Source organism: Balaenoptera acutorostrata, chromosome 4, assembly GCF_949987535.1.
Source record: "Balaenoptera acutorostrata chromosome 4, mBalAcu1.1, whole genome shotgun sequence".
Taxonomy (NCBI): domain Eukaryota; kingdom Metazoa; phylum Chordata; class Mammalia; order Artiodactyla; family Balaenopteridae; genus Balaenoptera; species Balaenoptera acutorostrata.
In genome coordinates this window covers 93,514,059-93,532,027 of record NC_080067.1, presented here as the reverse complement: position 1 = coordinate 93,532,027, position 17,969 = coordinate 93,514,059, and the positions used below count along the sequence as shown (strand labels likewise).

The window sequence follows — 17,969 nt, the reverse complement described above, 5'->3', positions numbered from 1 at the left end:
CTGTTCTTGACATTACAGAGTTAGACTAGAAACAAAGAGATTTTATAATATTATAATACTGAGAGGTAGAATGTAATGAGTACAGGCTTTGGAGACTAACAAACCTGGGTCTGGATTTCGCATCAAGGCTTATCAAGTTCTGGGACCTTTCTGAACTTAAATTATCTCATCTTTAAAATGAAAATATTAATATCAACCCTACACAGATTGCTTGAAGATCACAGATGATACATAAAAAGTACAATATTTAATCTATTAGCTATTACTTGTTTTAGCTTTGCCCCTAACCAGCTATGTCATCTTGAGAGAGCTACCTGTGTTTCAGGTTCCTTGGATAAACAGGAGGGTGGGACTAGACAATTTCTACTTTTTCTGTCAAAACTCATTTTAATAAGTAAATCAGTTACAGTCTCTGTTCGTTCTTTGTACAACTTTACATCAGCCAGAGTTTTTTCATGTTAAAATTTTCCAGGTAAGTAAAGATGACATTAGTTGGCATTTGGACAGTAATGTGAGGACAAGGTGAAAAAAACAAAACGGTTAGCAGGAAGTGTTTCAGTATGGCATGCTGCAACAAGAACAGAGCAAAAGCAATCACACATAGAAAAGAAAACCATAGATTTGTGGTTAAATAATCTGTTTAAAGAACTTGTATTATGTTTCCCTATCAGATTTAATGAGTGATCTTAGGAAAATCACTGGAAAAGTTTAATTGACCTGCTTAATCTCAACTTAATTGACCTATAGCAATAAGTACACCTGCCACCTACCTAGTTCTTAGAATTCCCATGAAAAAATAGGGAACTAAACACATTAAATATGATCATTTTTATACTTGTCAATTATTTCTGTTTACAACACATTTATAATATGTTTATCTGCCTTGCTGGAAAACAATTTTAAAAAATGACCCCTAAGCTTTATCTCTCATCAATAGTAGTAGATTTTATTTTTTAATTTCTTTTTACTTGGATACAGTTGTACTAACTTTCTAAATATATTTTATAAAAGCAACTTTATTAAGCCATAAACCATGTTTAATAACTCAAACCAAAAAGACAGCAACACAAAATCTGAAACCAGAGAACATGCACTTCCTCATTTACAAATGCATCAGAAGAGAGGTGGACACCCTTTCTCCTGTTTGTGAGCAAGGGGTCAAGACACATGAGCAGAAGCGTTTCAAAACTAAGTGCTTATACAGATCTTTCCTTATCTGAAACCTGTCCTCTAAATTTGGAGTAAATAAACCTTATGTGAAAATCAGTATGGGAGACGGGTTGGAGATATGGCGAACTAGGCTCCAACTGATAGTTTTTCTATGATAAAAAACAATAAGAGTAATAAAGTATTAATAGCAACACTAATATCTACCTTCCTTTGAGCCTTTAATAATAGGCTCTGTGACTCAAGACTTTATGTACATTATGCCTTGCCTGTATTAAATTGAGAAAACATGCACATAAATATAGTTTGGATAATTTGAAATTCATGTAATAGCTTGAGCCCATTTATAATGGTCTATTAACTCTATTAAAACTCCATACTTTCTAAAACAAGAAATCAATGACTTGTTTAAAAAAATAAAGGTTTCAAAGCATGACTGACTTTAGAAATGGGCCCCATTTTACTCCAGGCACTGAGTATGACATTTAGCAAAATTCCTAATTCTAATCTGAAATCCTCAACACACCATAACACAAAAGACTTTTTCAAGGTCAATTTTTACCAATTACCTCCAAGGGAGTCTTAAGGATCTTTGCCACTGCTCTTGCAACTCATTCTATTCCCTTCCCAACTACATTCTCTCAACAGTACAAAGCCCTGTTCCAGGAGAGAAAAGAACAAAACAAATATATTGGTCATCTTCTCTAATTCCAATATAGTAACCATCAAGGTCAGTCTTAAGAAAGCAAGAAAATATATAACTTCTTTCCTATGCAGATCCTTTACACACTTATTGATATTTCTACTTTTATTTATCTTATATGAGTTGGGAAACTGGGACAAGTAGGAAATAACAATAGGTAATTAAAGCTACAGAGAAACTCTCAAACTCTTCTTAAACCTACTCCCTCCTCATAGGAGGGTATAAGATTAATTTAAACTCTATTTTCTATCCTGGGAAGAGGATTAACCTAGCATACCAGAACAAGGGGGAAGTGAAATGATCTAGAACTTTTTTTTAAAGTACTTATTGTATTTGGGATTCTCAGAAGAACTCAGGATTCTGTGAGAGTCTGGCTAAAGAATGACAAGGAAGGAGCATTACCTAGTGTGACTATGTTTTCAATACAGAGAGAAGACCACAGGCACACTTCAGAAGCCAGGTATCTTACTAACAAGTAAGAAAAAGAAAACGAAACAATGCTTAGAGATGGGAGAGTAATTGTGGCATCATGTGAAAGAACAGTAATAACCACCACCCACTGATTTGGTATAGCCAAATCAAGTAGAAAGTGGCAGAATTTCAACAAAGTACTGAAAATGAAGAATGCAAAATGAATCTCTAGCTAAAGGTTAAAAAGAAAAAATGAGAGGAGCTGGGCATAAGAAGTCTCCACTTGGTGATAGATATCAGGAGACATTACTCAAAATGATGAAACTGTACAACTTCCATCCTCAGGGAAGTTAAAGAAAATTAGGCCAACTAAATACATGAGTGAAATATGCATGAATTTGGGAACCACTGCTCCAGAGTGAATCCTACTTCAGTCTAATGGGAGGAAGTAAGAAGCAATCCCACTCCTGGGCACGGTATTAAAAGCCTCAAAGTTACTTTGCTTTTACTACCTCTATAGGCTTGAAGATCTCAACTTAAAAGCAGCTCTTTTAGACAGACAAGAGCTCAACTAACAGGAACAATGACACAGAGAAAACTATTAAACTAAACACACGGGAAACCTAAATCAATTTCAACTTGCTACAGACTTTAGTGAGGCTGTACTTTGTTTTTGCCGAGAACTCTCAGCAGACCAGGTCTCAGAGCCTTAGCGTCACCTCCTGTCTCAGCTTGCTTGGTGCCCTCTCTTCCAGGAGATTCCCTCTTCCTAGACCTTGAGAAGGTCTGGCAGACACAGCTTAAAAAATGACCAAAACAGAGTGGTGGTGATGCCGAGGATGTCATTGCAGGAGAGGAGGGCCCGAGCTCCTGGGACACGGAGAGCTCACAGGGCTGGATCTGACATTCCTGATGCATCCTACAGGTACCTTCATCCTGCTGACTCTGTAATCTGTCCTGCAAGTAGAAGAAAAAAGTTTAAAAGCCCTCAATGCGAACGCACTATACAGAAGGAACCTGACCTTCGGAACCAGTTCTTTCGTACTCTATCTGGGCCCAAGGATCCTAGTTTGTTTCTCAAGTTCCTTATCCCCAGCTCCTCCCACCCCAGGTGAAGAGTTGTCATTATTTTCCCTTCTGGAGTAACGCAGGATCCCCCATGGAAACTGCATGCTGAGGTTGGCAGAGGCACCATCAGCCTGGATCACTGAATGGCTTTGTGGTACCCACGCCCTCTTCCTTCAGCCTCCATCCTGGAACCACTTAGAATTGTTATTTGGGAAAGAAATACACTTTTAGAGTGTCGAGCCATTATACGTTTGGGTATATGCTTGGTGTGTGTGTGGCAAGACCAGAATTTTTCTACCCCATGCCTCATCCCTACCTCATTGGGAAGGTCAGGATCACTTTCCTTGGCACTGAGTAGGGTCAGCTTTTTATCTACCACCTCATCTTCTTCATTTTGGGGTGGTAACAAAGGCGTTGGAAGAATGCCAGGGCAGTGGGTCTCCACTTTCTTCTTCCTCTTGCTCTTTCTCATTCTCTTTGTCCTTACAACCTTTCTAAGATGTCTGTGTTTTTTTGGAATTGGATCTAGCTTTCTCTTCTGGACTGGAAGCCTGACAGGATCTTGTGAAACATCACCCACATGACTTCCAGATGTCCCCTCCAATGGCTCTGATGATAATTCCAAACTTCTCTTCAGAGGGTCATTCTCCCATGGGTGGAATCTATCCTCTGTATCTTGAGTATCTGGTGATATGCCCAAGTCATCAGCGACATGGTTTGGGATGCAGACTGGAGATTCCCAACCTCTCTCATCTAGGGTTTTTTTTTGACCCACTATGCTGACCCCAGCCATCTTTGCAGAAACAAGGAGCTCACAACAAAAGGACCAACAGTCAAATACTAATGAAAGTAGTTAGTTCCCTGACTCCAATGATTTACCCTCAGCTATCACAGACAAACAGCTGTACTGATCTCAGATTTCCCCTCTGGACTTATCTAAAGGAGTTCAATGGCCTTCAGAAATGGAGTCCTCAGGTTGTTCTTCTTGGCCTGGGAGATCTCAGCTTCCCTAAAAGGAGAGAGAAAGTCACTGAAGTAATTGCTCCATGGATAGTGGAGTTCCTCCTGGTCACACAAAATCCATGATTTAATAAGACTCAGCCAAACCTAGCATAAATTCCTAGGCAGAAACTTGCCAAATTTCCAGAGCAGTATTCTCCATGTATACCAGAATCACCTGGGGTACTTTTTGAAAAAGCAGATTTCTGGGTCATACCCCAGACCTACATTCAGAATCTCTAAAGCTGGGTTCCAGGAATTTACATTTTTTCCTAGTAACTTAAGTGATTTTCCTGCACTCTAAAATTTGAAAACTACTATCTTAGAGGGACACTAAATCCAGTATTCTATGGAGTCATAGAGATGACTATTCTTTAAAAACATTCCACTTTCCCCTATAGGTTTTCCCTAATCATCTCAGCCCATAATGATTTCTCTCCTCTGAACACCTTTAACAATAATCACTAAATTTGGAATGTTATCCTTTATTATTTTCTATTATAATTTAACTTCTGAACATTGTAACTATGTCTCTAACCAGATTATAAGCTTCTCAAGGGCAGGGATTCTCTCAGACTTGTTAGTTTTCTACAGAGGCTTGCCAGGTGCCTAATGAATTGAATAAGTGAATGAAAACATGAATAGGTTTATATCCCAGTGTACAGTGATTGTATTAGATGAGGCTTTTCTGTGGGAAGAGCTATAGAGTAACAGAATGCTAAGAAGGACATGGGCCCTGGGGAAAAACCTAATCCAATTCCTAAAGTTTACAGATGGGGAAGCTGAGACTCAAGTAAGATAATGACCTGCGTAATGCTGAGCTTGGAGTCTTTTTTCCATAAAGGACCTAATAGTAAATATTTTAGGCTCTGTGGGTTATATGGCCCTGTTACAAATATTCATCTCTGCTATAGCACGAAAGCACTCACAGTCAATACGTAAACAGATAATCATGACTGTGTTCCAATAAAATTTTATTCACAAAAACAGGTGGTAGGCCAGATTAGGCAGCAGGCTGTAGCCTGCCAACCCCTGGCCTAAAGTCATACAACTGGTCAGCAGCATAGCTGGGATTAGAAATCAAGTCACCTAACTCCCAGCAAGTGCTCTTTCCATAAAAGAGTAGAAGATTATAGAAAGAGAAAGGCCTGCTTCAATTAAAAGCAGGACTTTTAAGTAGGAAAAGATCAAAATATGTCTGGGTATGTAGTACTTCTAAGATGGTCTCTTATGACCCTTTACACAAACAACTAGTAGCTAAATTCTGAAACTGGGTCACTTTTCAAACGGATCCATCAGTTGGGAAGTGGGGGGAGTACACTGAGTATCTTCTATCACACCTGCCTAGAAAAGCATACTATTTGGTCCCTTTTCGACTGAGGAGAAAATCCTACAGAAAGATAATGGAAAATACTTTCATTATTCATTTCTTGAAATTATCGTGGCCTGATGAACATAGTTCCACAGTCCAGTGATCAAAAGCTTCAAGTAACTACCAGAGAAACATGGAGGCAAAGATAGGAGAGGTTATCTAAGAAGCTAAAACTTCACTTTCTCAACCAAGATGCTTTTTTTTTTTTTTTTTTTTTTTTTTTTTTTTTTTTTTAAGAATTTCTACAGTTACAGAATCTGCAATCACACTGCTTTTTTTTTTTTTTTTAATTTTATAGCTACTTTATTTATTTATTTATTTACTTATTTTTGGCTGTGTTGGGTCTTCGGTTCGTGCGAGGGCTTTCTCTGGTTACGGCAAGTGGGGGCCACTCTTCATCGCAGTGCGGGGACCGCTCTTCATCGCGGTGCGCGGGCCTTTCACTATCGCGGCCCCTCCCGTTGCGGGGCACAGGCTCCAGACGCGCAGGCTCAGTAGTTGTGGCTCACGGGCCCAGCTGCTCCGTGGCATGTGGGATCTTCCCAGACCAGGGCTCGAACCCGTGTCCCCTGCATTAGCAGGCAGATTCTCAACCACTGCGCCACCAGGGAAGCCCAAGATGCTTTTTAATAATGAAAATGACCCTAGTATTAAAGAGTAAGTTGTCCAGAATCTTGAGGTTATTTTTACATTCTGGACTTTCTGAGAACCATGAGCTACACCCAAATTCTGTTCTATTTTTATTTCTACCCCTAATGTGTTCCTCCTTTCATTCCTTTGCCTTCACAAAGTAGATACTCAACCAATATATGCTGACTGATGGATTAATAGATGGATGAGTAAACGTATGAATGAATGAACTAAGTGCTTTTAGAAAGTTCCTTGCTTTGTAGCTGTAAAGAATAAAGCAGTGTTGGTACATTCTGCAAGAGGTCACTCAGTACTTTTTATGTTACCCTTCAGTAAAGCTAACAGTGCCTTCACATAGTAAATGTCAATAAAAGTTTCATGAATGAATTAATGCATCTGGTGTAAGCCACTTAAATTACATGTCAAGTCCAAAGAATTATGCTTATCACAAAAGATGGTATCTAAGGACAGAATTTATTTACTAGTATATTAACATAGGATTCTTTGTAATTAGCTTTAGTTCCACACTGTTAGGAAAGTTTGTAAAATCTTTGAGAGACAAAAATGTTCCATGTAATAAATGAGAGAATGTAGGCTCAAGTTCTAGCTATCTGCTGTATCAGAAGCAACTATGGAGACAACAACTATAGAAGCAGCAGCCAGAGCAGCCCCCAAAGAGGTGAGGATAGAACTAAAAAAGAGAAGTCAGCTGGGCAAAGTCAAGAGTCCAAAAGTCAACCTGACTTCTCCACTGCCTTGAAATGGCCCTGAGTCAAACCCTCACCATGCCTCAACTATACTTTGACAAGGGTCTACTCCCTCTAATTCACCCTCCACAAATGAGCTAGAATAATCTTTCTAAAATAAATCTGATCATGTCTCTCTCCTATTTAAAGCTCTGCCGCTCCCTATTCCCCCAGAAAGATACAGGTCCTCTGTGATCTGTCTCCACATCACCTGTCCAACTTCAGGTCCACCAGTCACCTTCAGGTATCTTCTGCTACTGTGAAAACGTAACATTTGCCATTTCCTGAGAGCACTATACTTCTTTAGACACTCTTCATTTTGCCTGCAGTGCCCCTTCCCCTCTTTGCTACCTGGCCTAGTGATAGTATCACCTCTTCTAAGAAGACTTAGCTGACTTCCTCAGGCAGAAAAAACTGATTTGATTCAGGTAACATTCTGTATCTACAAAAATCAACCCACTGGATTATAATAACCTGTTTAGATATCTGTCTCCTTCACTAGGCTCGGCGCTCCCTGGGGGCAGGAAGTCTTGCTTGTCACTTCATCCCTAGTGTCTCCAAGGTTCTTGGCACCTGGAAGGTGTTCAGTGTTTGTGGACTTCAAAATGCAGGTCTTTACAGGCTGCCTCCCACAGCCTGGGCTCTGCAGTTCAATTCTCCCCTCTCTCTGAACGAACTGAAGTTTGGGGTACAAAACTGAGCAGTGCTGGCCAGGACTCAGCTGTAAATCCAGCTACCAATCTGGAGCCTGTGATGTCAGTAGCTGGCTTCACTCAGGAAAAAAAAAAAAAAAAAAAAAAAAAGCTACTCAGGGAGTGGTTAGCACTACTCAGCACAACTCTAGACTAGCAGCATTCTCCCACCCACTTCCCCCCTAGAATCACAAGGCATGCTACCCAGGGAGGCCCTACAGTTATTCAGATCCCTGGGTCCCTGCAGGCCCATTTCCCTCCCATCCCTACCATACTTTTTCATCTTCCTGGTAGAGTGTCAGCACACCCTGGCCATCCTTACGTCCCCACCCTGCTTCATGCAGGGCCTCCCCCAAATTTCAGTGATCCCTGGACTGCAAGTTTTTACCCAGAATCTGCTATTTAATTCCCATAGGACACATACACAATTTCAGGCCCTGACTCTCCCTTTTGATGCTCCAACCCGAGGAACCTCTCCACAAGAGCTAGATGAGCTCATATGCAGGGATGCTGTTCAACCCCACCCCCAGAGGGCACTTGCCTGACAAGATGCAAAAGAGATTTGTACCACATGAATGTCACTAAATCTCAAGTCCATGATTCCTCTGGATTTCACAAATCAAAAATTATCTGGGTATATAATACACATGAATTCACATGTCACAGTATGAACCCCTTTGTCTCCATAAACCTATTGCACTTTAAAATTCTCTGTGATTGATTTTTCCTCATTTTCACATATTACTTGAAGCAAAGCTGAGAGTATTAAAGCCCTTGGATGAATTTGCTGTCTAAGCAGACTCAAAGCCAATTTAGAAGTTCTAAAACAACAAATTTGTGGCCATTGAACTTCTGGCTGGTCCTGCAGAAGAGATTAGAAAAAAAATTCACTAATCATTATTGACAGTGAAGTGACTATCCCTCTTTAAAAATGGGAAAGAAATAATTGGCATGAGCCAACTTTGCTTCTCAGTGACTTTCCAGAGAATTAAATAACTGAAGCATCAGACAACGATTTTCTTTGAAGATAACCTTTCATATGAAATAAAAGGCTGAAAAGCTAATCTTAAAGGGAAAGAAAATGAATAATCTGAGGGCAACTACTCATTCCTGAGTATACAGTTACAAAGGGACTAAAATATGATAGTAAGCATTATAGAATGTAGCATTACAACTTAAGTATATTTTCATTTTCAGGGTAATATTTATTGAGAGCCTACTATGAATCAGACATTGGGAAAGTCACTCTTTGATATGGTTACCAAAAAGCATACACTGATCAACATAAGTCAGTTGTTTTTTAACTTTAGCAGGCATGAAAATTACATGGAGGGCTTTTAAAACAGAATGCTGAGCCCCATCCCTAGTGGTTCTGATTCAGTAGGTCTGGATGGACAAGTGAGAACATATACTTCCAACAAGTTCCTAGGTGATGCTGCTGGTCTGGAGACTGCACTTTGAGAACCATTGAATTAAATAATCTCAGGTGTAAAATGAGACACACTGACTCGTAATAAGCTAAAAGAGGGAGGGGTCACTCCTAACCACTTACTATGACTAATGAAGACATATAGACTCTGAAAAGATTATTTGCTGGGTTGAATCCTCCAGCCATGCTGCCTTCCCACCCACATTTTGAACTTTTAGAGGGATATGGCCAGAAGGCACTATGCTTGAAATGTGGACACTGGGTTTGCCAACAGGTCTTTTCTCTCCATGAGCACCTCTGTCCCCCTACAACTCTGCTTCCAGTTTCAACCTCAGACTAGTTACAAGCTTCAGAATGTGAACGTCAAAGAAGTGAACTATTAAAAAGCTAGGAATGCACATATAAAGTAGTCATGAAAGCTTTATTTTTCTAAGGAAAATAATTGAGTATTATCCTTCTATTAAGTTCTTGCTCTTTTCTAAAATTTCATCATCTCATTTTAAAACTTTACCCCTCTGGGCTGAAAATCAGTGCGGAAAAAGAGATGTGTGACCTTTGATTTAGCCTAGTAAAACAGTAACAAATAACACACTCAGTGGGTGGTTAAATCTGATAATATTTTGTGCTGAATTTTCTGTAGTAATTCAATTAAAAATCCTACGGCCAGCCAACAGAAAGCATACAAGAAAGCACACAAATTACCAAAGTTTTATAGAATTGCATATTTAGTCTTAAAACATATTAAGCTTATATTAATGTAGTGTCTTTATTTATTAACCTAAATAATTCAAGTAGAGTTTCTCCCTAATATAATTTAGGATAACCATTTATATTTGTGCTGTTTAAAAACTTCAGCTGGCTCACATCATTATGGTGCTTAAAATTCCTATTGAAGAGGGAGAAATACTAACCAGAAAGAGAGTACATTACAAAAGCTGTATTAATATGACCACCACAATATCACTGTTTCTTAAAGGTTCTGGGGAACTAATTCATGCCGGCTCTTCTAAGTCCTCCTTCAAGCAGCAGGACCCCTGGAAAAGGAACACTGCCATGCAAAGCAAGCTGAAGCCATTCAGGATCACCGAGTCGTTTGGTCACATCTAGTCCTGCCAGGGTTCCTAGCCAAAGAGTCAATGATCCTGGGCTGTCTTCATGCCTTCTCTAATGACAGCCTTGGAGCATTCCAGAAAACTTCAGCACTTCCTTTTTTTAACTATAAATTGCACATAACTCTTCCAAATTCTTAGTCTATAATTTCTCATAAAACTCTCTGAGATCCTCTGGTGAAGATAAATAGCAAAGAATTATTGGACTTTAAATTGTTATCCTTCAATGTTATATGCACTGGATCATAATTCTATGGCTTTGGTTCCCCCATAAAACTAAACCGCGAAGCCATTCTTTTCATTTCAAGCTTAGCAGCACACAGGCCCATGGGTGAAGCAATATAAACACTCCTGAGTAATTTCTCAAAACCAAATCTCTTCTGCAGAAACACACTTGCAACTCAATGGTGTAAAATCCTGCTGTGAAGTTTGTAGTTCTCAGGCCACCCAAGTAGAATGGTGAGAATGATGTTCATGTGTTAAGGTGGGACAGGCCTGGGAACTGTCTGGAATTACAGAACTTAGGTGCAGTCAGTCCCAGCTCCACCACTCTGTTGCCCTAGATAAGTTACCAAGTTAGGTGATTGTTTTGGGGGAGAAAGGTGAGACCTCAGGTTTACAGAATTCTTTTTTGACCTCAGCAATTTAATCAAAATTGCTGGTTCATGACACACTCTCATCATTGCTCCACACATGGCTTTTGTTTTACTTATTGTCTTAAGTGTTCAGTTTCAACATATATACTCTTAGGTATATACCTAAGAAAAGGCTATGCAAAACGTGCACTAGAAATATGCATATAAATGTTCACAGAGGAACTACTTACAATACAAAAAGCTTGAAAAAATCTAAACGTCCATTGTTAGGATAATGTGGTAGAGTCTCACAATGGAATAGTAAACAATAGTCAGGTAAAGAAGCTACAGCTACCTACGACAATATGGAGTCATCTGATGTTTCTGTTTTGCCATCTTAAATGGAGACAACAATAACACACCTTTTTCTGAGGATTAAGCAGATATTGTATGTAAAAATCCTCAGAAAATTATAACTAGTAAACGTTAGTTATTTTCCTCCCACATTCTCTATTACTTCCTCGGTTATACAAAAATAACCTGGAGACATCTTAGTGAAGAACAGGAAAGCAGAGGATAATCCAGAGGATACAAATTTGGACCTCACTGCAGGGAAGCATATCTCTAATCCAGCAATCATTTTGTGCGTGGACTCAGGTAAATTAATTAACCTCTCTAAACCTCAGTTTTCTCTCATGTGAAGTGGAAACAAAATTAGTACCAAATTAAGGGGGCCTTAATGAGGTAATTCAAGTGTCCATCATACTGCCTGATACAACATAAGTATTCACATAATTGATAACTATTATATTAACAGGGATCCCTTTTTACATTTGTCAAGTGAATGGAGTTGCTTTGCCCTGCCCTTTCTCACCGTTCACTCTCTCAAGGCGTGTGCACAGGCGCACACACACACAGCCACACTCGTGCACAAATAGATTTTCTTTGCTTTTGCCTATTCGATGACTCTTCACATTTAGTTTAGGATTGAGGGCAATAGATAAGCATAATAATTAGGCCCAGGGTTCCTCCCATGGACAACAGGACAGAAATAGGCACAATTTCAATAGATCATATCACTCTTAAATATAAAGTTATTCTCGGAAGAATTTTGCTCGGAATGTCCATTAAAAGCAAGGTTCATTTGCATTTTATTATTTAAAAGACCTGCAAACAGGTAAAGGCAACCATTTTCACAATCCACATAGAATAATAAAAAAGTGTGGAAATAATTCTTTAAGTGTAACACAACCTAATTGGAGTAAAAATGATTAAACTACAGTATTTGAAACATAAACATTTTAAAGGACATATTTTACATTTGTTGAATTTGTTAAGCTCGGCCTGGGCAGGTCATAGTGGAAGCATCTGGGACCTGAAACTAAACCTGCCACCGGGGAGGATGGCCCAGCTGCAGGTGCTGGTAGGATGTCCAGTCTGGCAGACAGAACAAAGTAGCTGAAGAATATGGCAATACATAAGAGTTGATGATGCAGCCAGGAAACTGGAATCAGGAGACAAACATAAAACAGTGGAAGTTCACTCAGTGCAAAATTACAGCATGGTGCCGAGAGATCCAGAAGTGAAAAATGCCCCAGGATTCAGGCAGGCAGCATCGTACTGCCTAATCTGTGACAGTGGAGCCTCAGTCAGCCTATGGTGCAGAGGCTGGACCCTGGTGGCTGAGAAAGGGGAGGAATGGCAAGGGTAAGGTTGAGTCTTACGTGTCCTTAGAGGACTTGGGCACACCTGGCAAATTCCTAAGACAGGAACTCAGTCCTTGGTAATGAGACAAAAATCTGGGCACAAGAACTAAAGTACAAGGTAGATACTGAATCCAAGGAACAAAAGACATATACGATTTTAGAAATATGGCAGAAGCCAAAGGCAGACTAGAAGCCAAACTAACTTGATGCTGCGGAACAGAAGTGTTGGGTTAGCATTCCTTGAATGCCTCCTCTCCCAGGTCAAGACTGGCCACAGCGAGCTTAGAAGGCTCAGTCATGGTGAGAGGAGGGCGGCAGAAGCTGGAGAATAGGAAGGACCTGACAAGAACCAGATCGGGAAAACCAGGCCCGCAGTTCGGAGATTACAATCAATATAATTACCCTGAAACTTTCTAAACAACAAGTAGCAGCACTTTAAACCAAATCCCAGCACAACAACCACAAAACAAAAATTAGGAAAGTCCATGTGAGTTCATCTTAAAGAACTTGATCTAGAGTAAAATGATAGGCTTTTTAAATTTGGTACAGCTGCCCTGCCCACAGAAAATGAAAAAGCATCTCTTTTCCTATTTTCCCTCCTTTTCTTTAGTATGTGAATTTAACCTATAAGAATGAAGTACCTTTTGAATTTCTTCTCATCTCTGAGACACAAAGGCTTTTTTGTCCTTGTCCTCCTTCTAAAGAACAGGAAAGAGATTTTTCCAGTCTTGGCCATTCTTTTGAGAGAAACAGATTCTAACAAGGCCCTAAAGCATTAAACTCTGATAATAAAAATGCAATATAAAAGTTATTTATGTATTTAGCACACCACTATGATCTGCTGCCTGCCACAAAGTGACAAACACACACAAATGTCTGTCACACCCATGGCCCAATTCGTTTAGAAGAAGAATCACCACAAAGCCATCCTTGGAAGTCAAGAATCTCCTCTTTTAGATGTGAACGTTTGTGAAATGGAGAAAGAGTATCCCTTACAAGTGCCATGACCACCGGCAGCCTGGACCTCTAGACTATGCAGATGCAACCAATCAACAACTGGCAAATGTCTCCATAGTTGATGTCAGCATGTCCTAATGAGCGAGGGATCTTTATCTAAATAGGTGTTCATGAACAACTGCTCCTGGAATGCTCCAAAACCTGATAATTAACAGCTGTGTGCTGCAATTAATTTTTATTTATGCCTTAGATATTCGGGCAAGATATTATTTCTTGGTTATGACAGATTCATACTTCATGCCGAGTCTCAAAGCAGCAATAAGAAAACAATACCAATTTTGTTTTTGTTTTGATTTTCTTCTTAATTCAACTGCTCTGCCATTTTTATCTCAAAACACCATGTTGCCTTGTGTTCAGCAAGCAAATTCCAGAGTCCATGCAAAGGACCATGGGGAAAAGGCTGGCAAAGGCATCCAAGGCTTTCCCCAGGCATTCACAAACCCTTAGAGGGTGCCAGAAGGGACCATCTAAATTAAGGCAATGACACTGAGGTCTCAGCAGTCTTAATTCACCTCTGTAGCCCCTGAGGGCATGTTACTTCATTCAGCAATTGTTAATTGAATGTCCACTATGCACACGGTACTGTTCAAAGGTTTGCAAAATGAAGACGCTGGATAGTATTTTTCCAGGTCCTTTCCAGTTTTATGATTTCGCAAGTTAGTAAATCCAGAAAACACACAGACCAGGACCCCAAGGAGTTTACAATTCTGAATGTGAAATCAGATCACACTAACAAAAAAAACATAATACAAGGCAGGATCAAGGAGCACCAAATACAAGAGGCAAGCGTCAGAAGACTGTAGAGGAGGGAGTGCTGTGAATGCCAGGCTGTCCTCAATGGCAAACTCCAGCATGCATCAGTGTTTATTAAAACACACCAGTGGACCCCACTACCAGAGTTTCTAATTCGTAGGACTGAGATGGGGCCACCAGATTTACATTTCTCACAACTTTCCACGTAATGCTGATGTGGCTGATTCAAGAGCCACGTCTTGAGACCCAATGCTCCGTGGGTTTACTGCACCAAAGTTTACTGCGCAGGAGAAAAACATGATGGAAGCAGTGTTTTTGTTAAGTTAATCTAGAAAGAGTGGGTAGGATCAACTAGAAGGAGGCTGACAGATTTACAGCAGGCCCCAGGAAGGGCATCGGTACAGACCAGAGGACTTGGATTTCAAAGAACTGACCTGACTAGCACAGAATTGACTGGACTAGCAAATTGGCTATTTGGTAACTTTAGCTCAAAAGGATTCCTGATGCACAGGATGGAACCTTGAAGAGGTTAATTTAGCAATGCTGTGTCCCAATCTCTCTAGGGATAAATAATCCCTTGGAAACCACATCTAGCCTTAATATGGAGCTGTCCAGATTGTCCAGATATGAGAGGTTCAGCGGCCCCAATTCATTATTTCTCTCAAGGTTCTCACTTAAAATTCCCACCACAAGTCACCACTTAGGTCACGGTGCTGACTCCCTAAACCCTGTTTAAGTCGGTGTGTATTATCGTGCAACTCAATTAGAAACTCTTGCTCCTCTGTTGCCACCAAGGGACAAAAGTGGTTTTTCTCTTGAAACCCTAGCTTTGGGAGGGCACATCTCCCTCATGCTATCTTTCATAGTGAGTCATTTGGATCCTCACACATTCCAGCCCGTAATTTAAGATGTAAAAATCTCTGCAGCTTTACTACATGGAGAGGAATTTTGGAACACAAGTTATATGCATGTCAGCAAACTGCAGGTATGTGGTGGTTACTGAGTTGTCTTCTCTAGCTTGTCTTCGAAGGATCTTCCCTGCTTTATTGTTTCAGGTCAGGCAGCCAAGGCCTCTGAGCACCCACCCCATACCATCCACCTCTTTTCTCAGTCTCTCCAGGCCAAATGTCCCAAGAGCTTTAGTTACTTGATTCCCATTTGCCCTTCCCCACACCCCAAACCCAAAGGTCATTCCTAACAGAGTTTAAGCCCAGTAACAAAGGAGTTTATCTGAAGTCACACTGAGCCTCTTGTTCCCAAGGCCTGGCCCCTCCTTGCTTTGCTCACCTGTTCTGGTAATTCAGTATATACCAAAGTCCCTGTCTCTATTTCTGGCGGAAATGGGGCCTACTGACTCTGATATTTGTCACTTTGTCAGCCCAGGCCCTGTCCCAACCCTTTCTCAAACATTTCAGAGTGAATTTACAGCTATCTGTAATCCACCCCATTCCTTTCCCAAAAAAAAAAAAGCAATAAGCCAAAGAGCAAACACAAAGCTTCCACAGTTCAGTAACAATGTGGAGGAGATTCCAGCCGGATTCCCTAGCCCCCTCTACCAACTCCTCCCCAATTTGTCCATATTCTGACAGAGTCTACTCAGTCCCCTTTTGCCCAGGTCTCTTAAGGTTTCTCTGTCCTTTATTCAGGCATCCTTCCCTAGGGAGAAGGGAAAGGAGCTCTATTCTGTATCCTGGTCAGCTGGCTTAAGGGCTTGTTTCTACCCTGTTCTATTGGTACTTACGAAATGTCAGGCCTTAAGCCAGACGCTGAGGATCCAGAGATGAATTAAGAACCGACAGACAAACATCATTCCTACTTTCATAGAGCTTTCAGTCTAGTGGTCAGGTACCACTGCCCTGACTTCCTAAATTTAGATAAAAGACCAGAAATTAATGTGGAAGTGAGAATCTTAATACTATTTGGAAATAAGCCAGATTTTAAAAAATAATCAATGTGTATCTCAATGTATAAGAAGTCTGCTTGAAAATTACTTTAAAAAAGAAAAAGAATTTACACCTGTTGCAATCTGTTTGATGGCACAAACAGAAAAGTATTTCTAAAGATTTTGTCACAGTGTAATGCAATCTCCCTTGATTGTTGCCCCAGGTGCCTTTCCCTCACTGAAATCTATCATTAAAAGAGGCTCCTACATGTCAGATGAAGTGAAATGGGAAGAAGAATAAAAGAAGGTCCTTTTCCAGCCTTCTGGAGTTGGTGCTAGTAAAAAATGTATTCATGAAACTTTGTTTCTAATACAAACATCAACTTTACACCAGCAGCATAGTTAAAGAACTTTGCTTTCTTTCATTTTCTTGCTAACATGTTTCTGATTACAAAAGTAATACATGCATATTGTAGAAAATTTAGAAAATACAGAGAAGTATAAAGAGAAGAAAACACCTGTAATCTCACTGACTAGAACTAATCACTTTTATATTTTGGTTTATTTCCATCCAGTGTTCTTTATTTTTCTATTTACTCTCACCATTAGACAAAAGAACATGTCCTTGTATAATTAAATATTATTTGAAAACATCAGCAAGGCTAATCTTTATATTTATAATGAGGTTATTTTTCCCATGAATCTAAGCCCCAATCTTTTGTGACAGAGAGAGACCTACTTCTCATTTACTCTAAACTTTATCTTAAGATCACACCAGAAGAAAAAGAAGAAAAGAAGAGGAAAGTACTGATAATAAAATCTCTAAAATGAATTGAGGAATAAAACACTCCCGCAGCCGCACTTTCCTCCCTGAAAAGAATTCCAATAAACTCAAGAGAGGTGAGGGTGGTGTCCAATTCTCTCTTCAGACCTAACAGGTAAGTCGTTAAGATTTTGTAGTAGTCCAGTCTCCTGGCTATTGACCCTCATCCTGGAAGCATGAAAGGTTTTTTGTTTTTTTTTTAAAGTTCAAAATTCTAGTTTACAAACTCAAGGTAACCTGGCTTGGCAAAAATCTATGTTAAAAAAAAATCAGGGATTTTTATTAAATTGACATGAGCTTGATATGAGCCAATGTGTGATATGTTTTTCCATAAAAGCAAGAGAAAAAAACTTTAAAAACCTAATAACTTTTATTTTATATGGAATTTTCAGGTAACAAGCCATTTTCTTTTTTCTTATTTTAAAATATATCTTAACATTTAAATATTATTTTTAACATAGCTTCATAGCTATGTTGATTTGGTCATAAAAGTAGCAGATAATTATTCAGACTGCTTTCTTTTATATTTTATCCTCTGAACAATCCTAGGAGGTGAATGGGTAGACAGAGGAAGATCGCTATCCCAGTTTCAGAGATCAGTCATCCAGCATCTGGATATGCTAGATGACTCATATAAGGTCATGCAGGAAGCCAAAGAACTGGCAAACTGGCATTAGAAACCTTTCTTTTAACTTAAGTGCATCATTCTTTTCAGATAATCTATTTTGAGCATTTTTTATAGAAATATGTTTTGTCTATATTCTGTCCTACTCAGAAATTTATAGCATTCTATCCAATTCTGTCACAAGACACATTTGAAGAGGAAAACTGGTGGTATCAAGTTGGATCCAGAGGAGGATGACTAAGATTGTGAGAACTATAGAAAC

General features: G+C 39.6%; 1 protein-coding gene across 1 annotated transcript in view; it reads right to left on the bottom strand.

Annotated features, from left to right (window-relative positions):
• Positions 1 to 2,880: 2,880 nt before the first annotated feature.
• Positions 2,881 to 17,969, bottom strand: part of LOC130708166 (uncharacterized) — a 45,222-nt gene continuing 30,133 nt past the window's right edge. Inside the window, exons 2-3 of the mRNA XM_057546061.1 lie at positions 3,666 to 4,358; positions 2,881 to 3,238 (exon numbers count right to left, since the gene is read on the bottom strand). Coding sequence (XP_057402044.1) covers positions 2,933 to 3,238; positions 3,666 to 4,142 — 783 coding nt within the window. The 5' untranslated portion in view covers positions 4,143 to 4,358 and the 3' untranslated portion in view covers positions 2,881 to 2,932. The remainder of the gene's footprint in view (positions 3,239 to 3,665; positions 4,359 to 17,969) is intronic.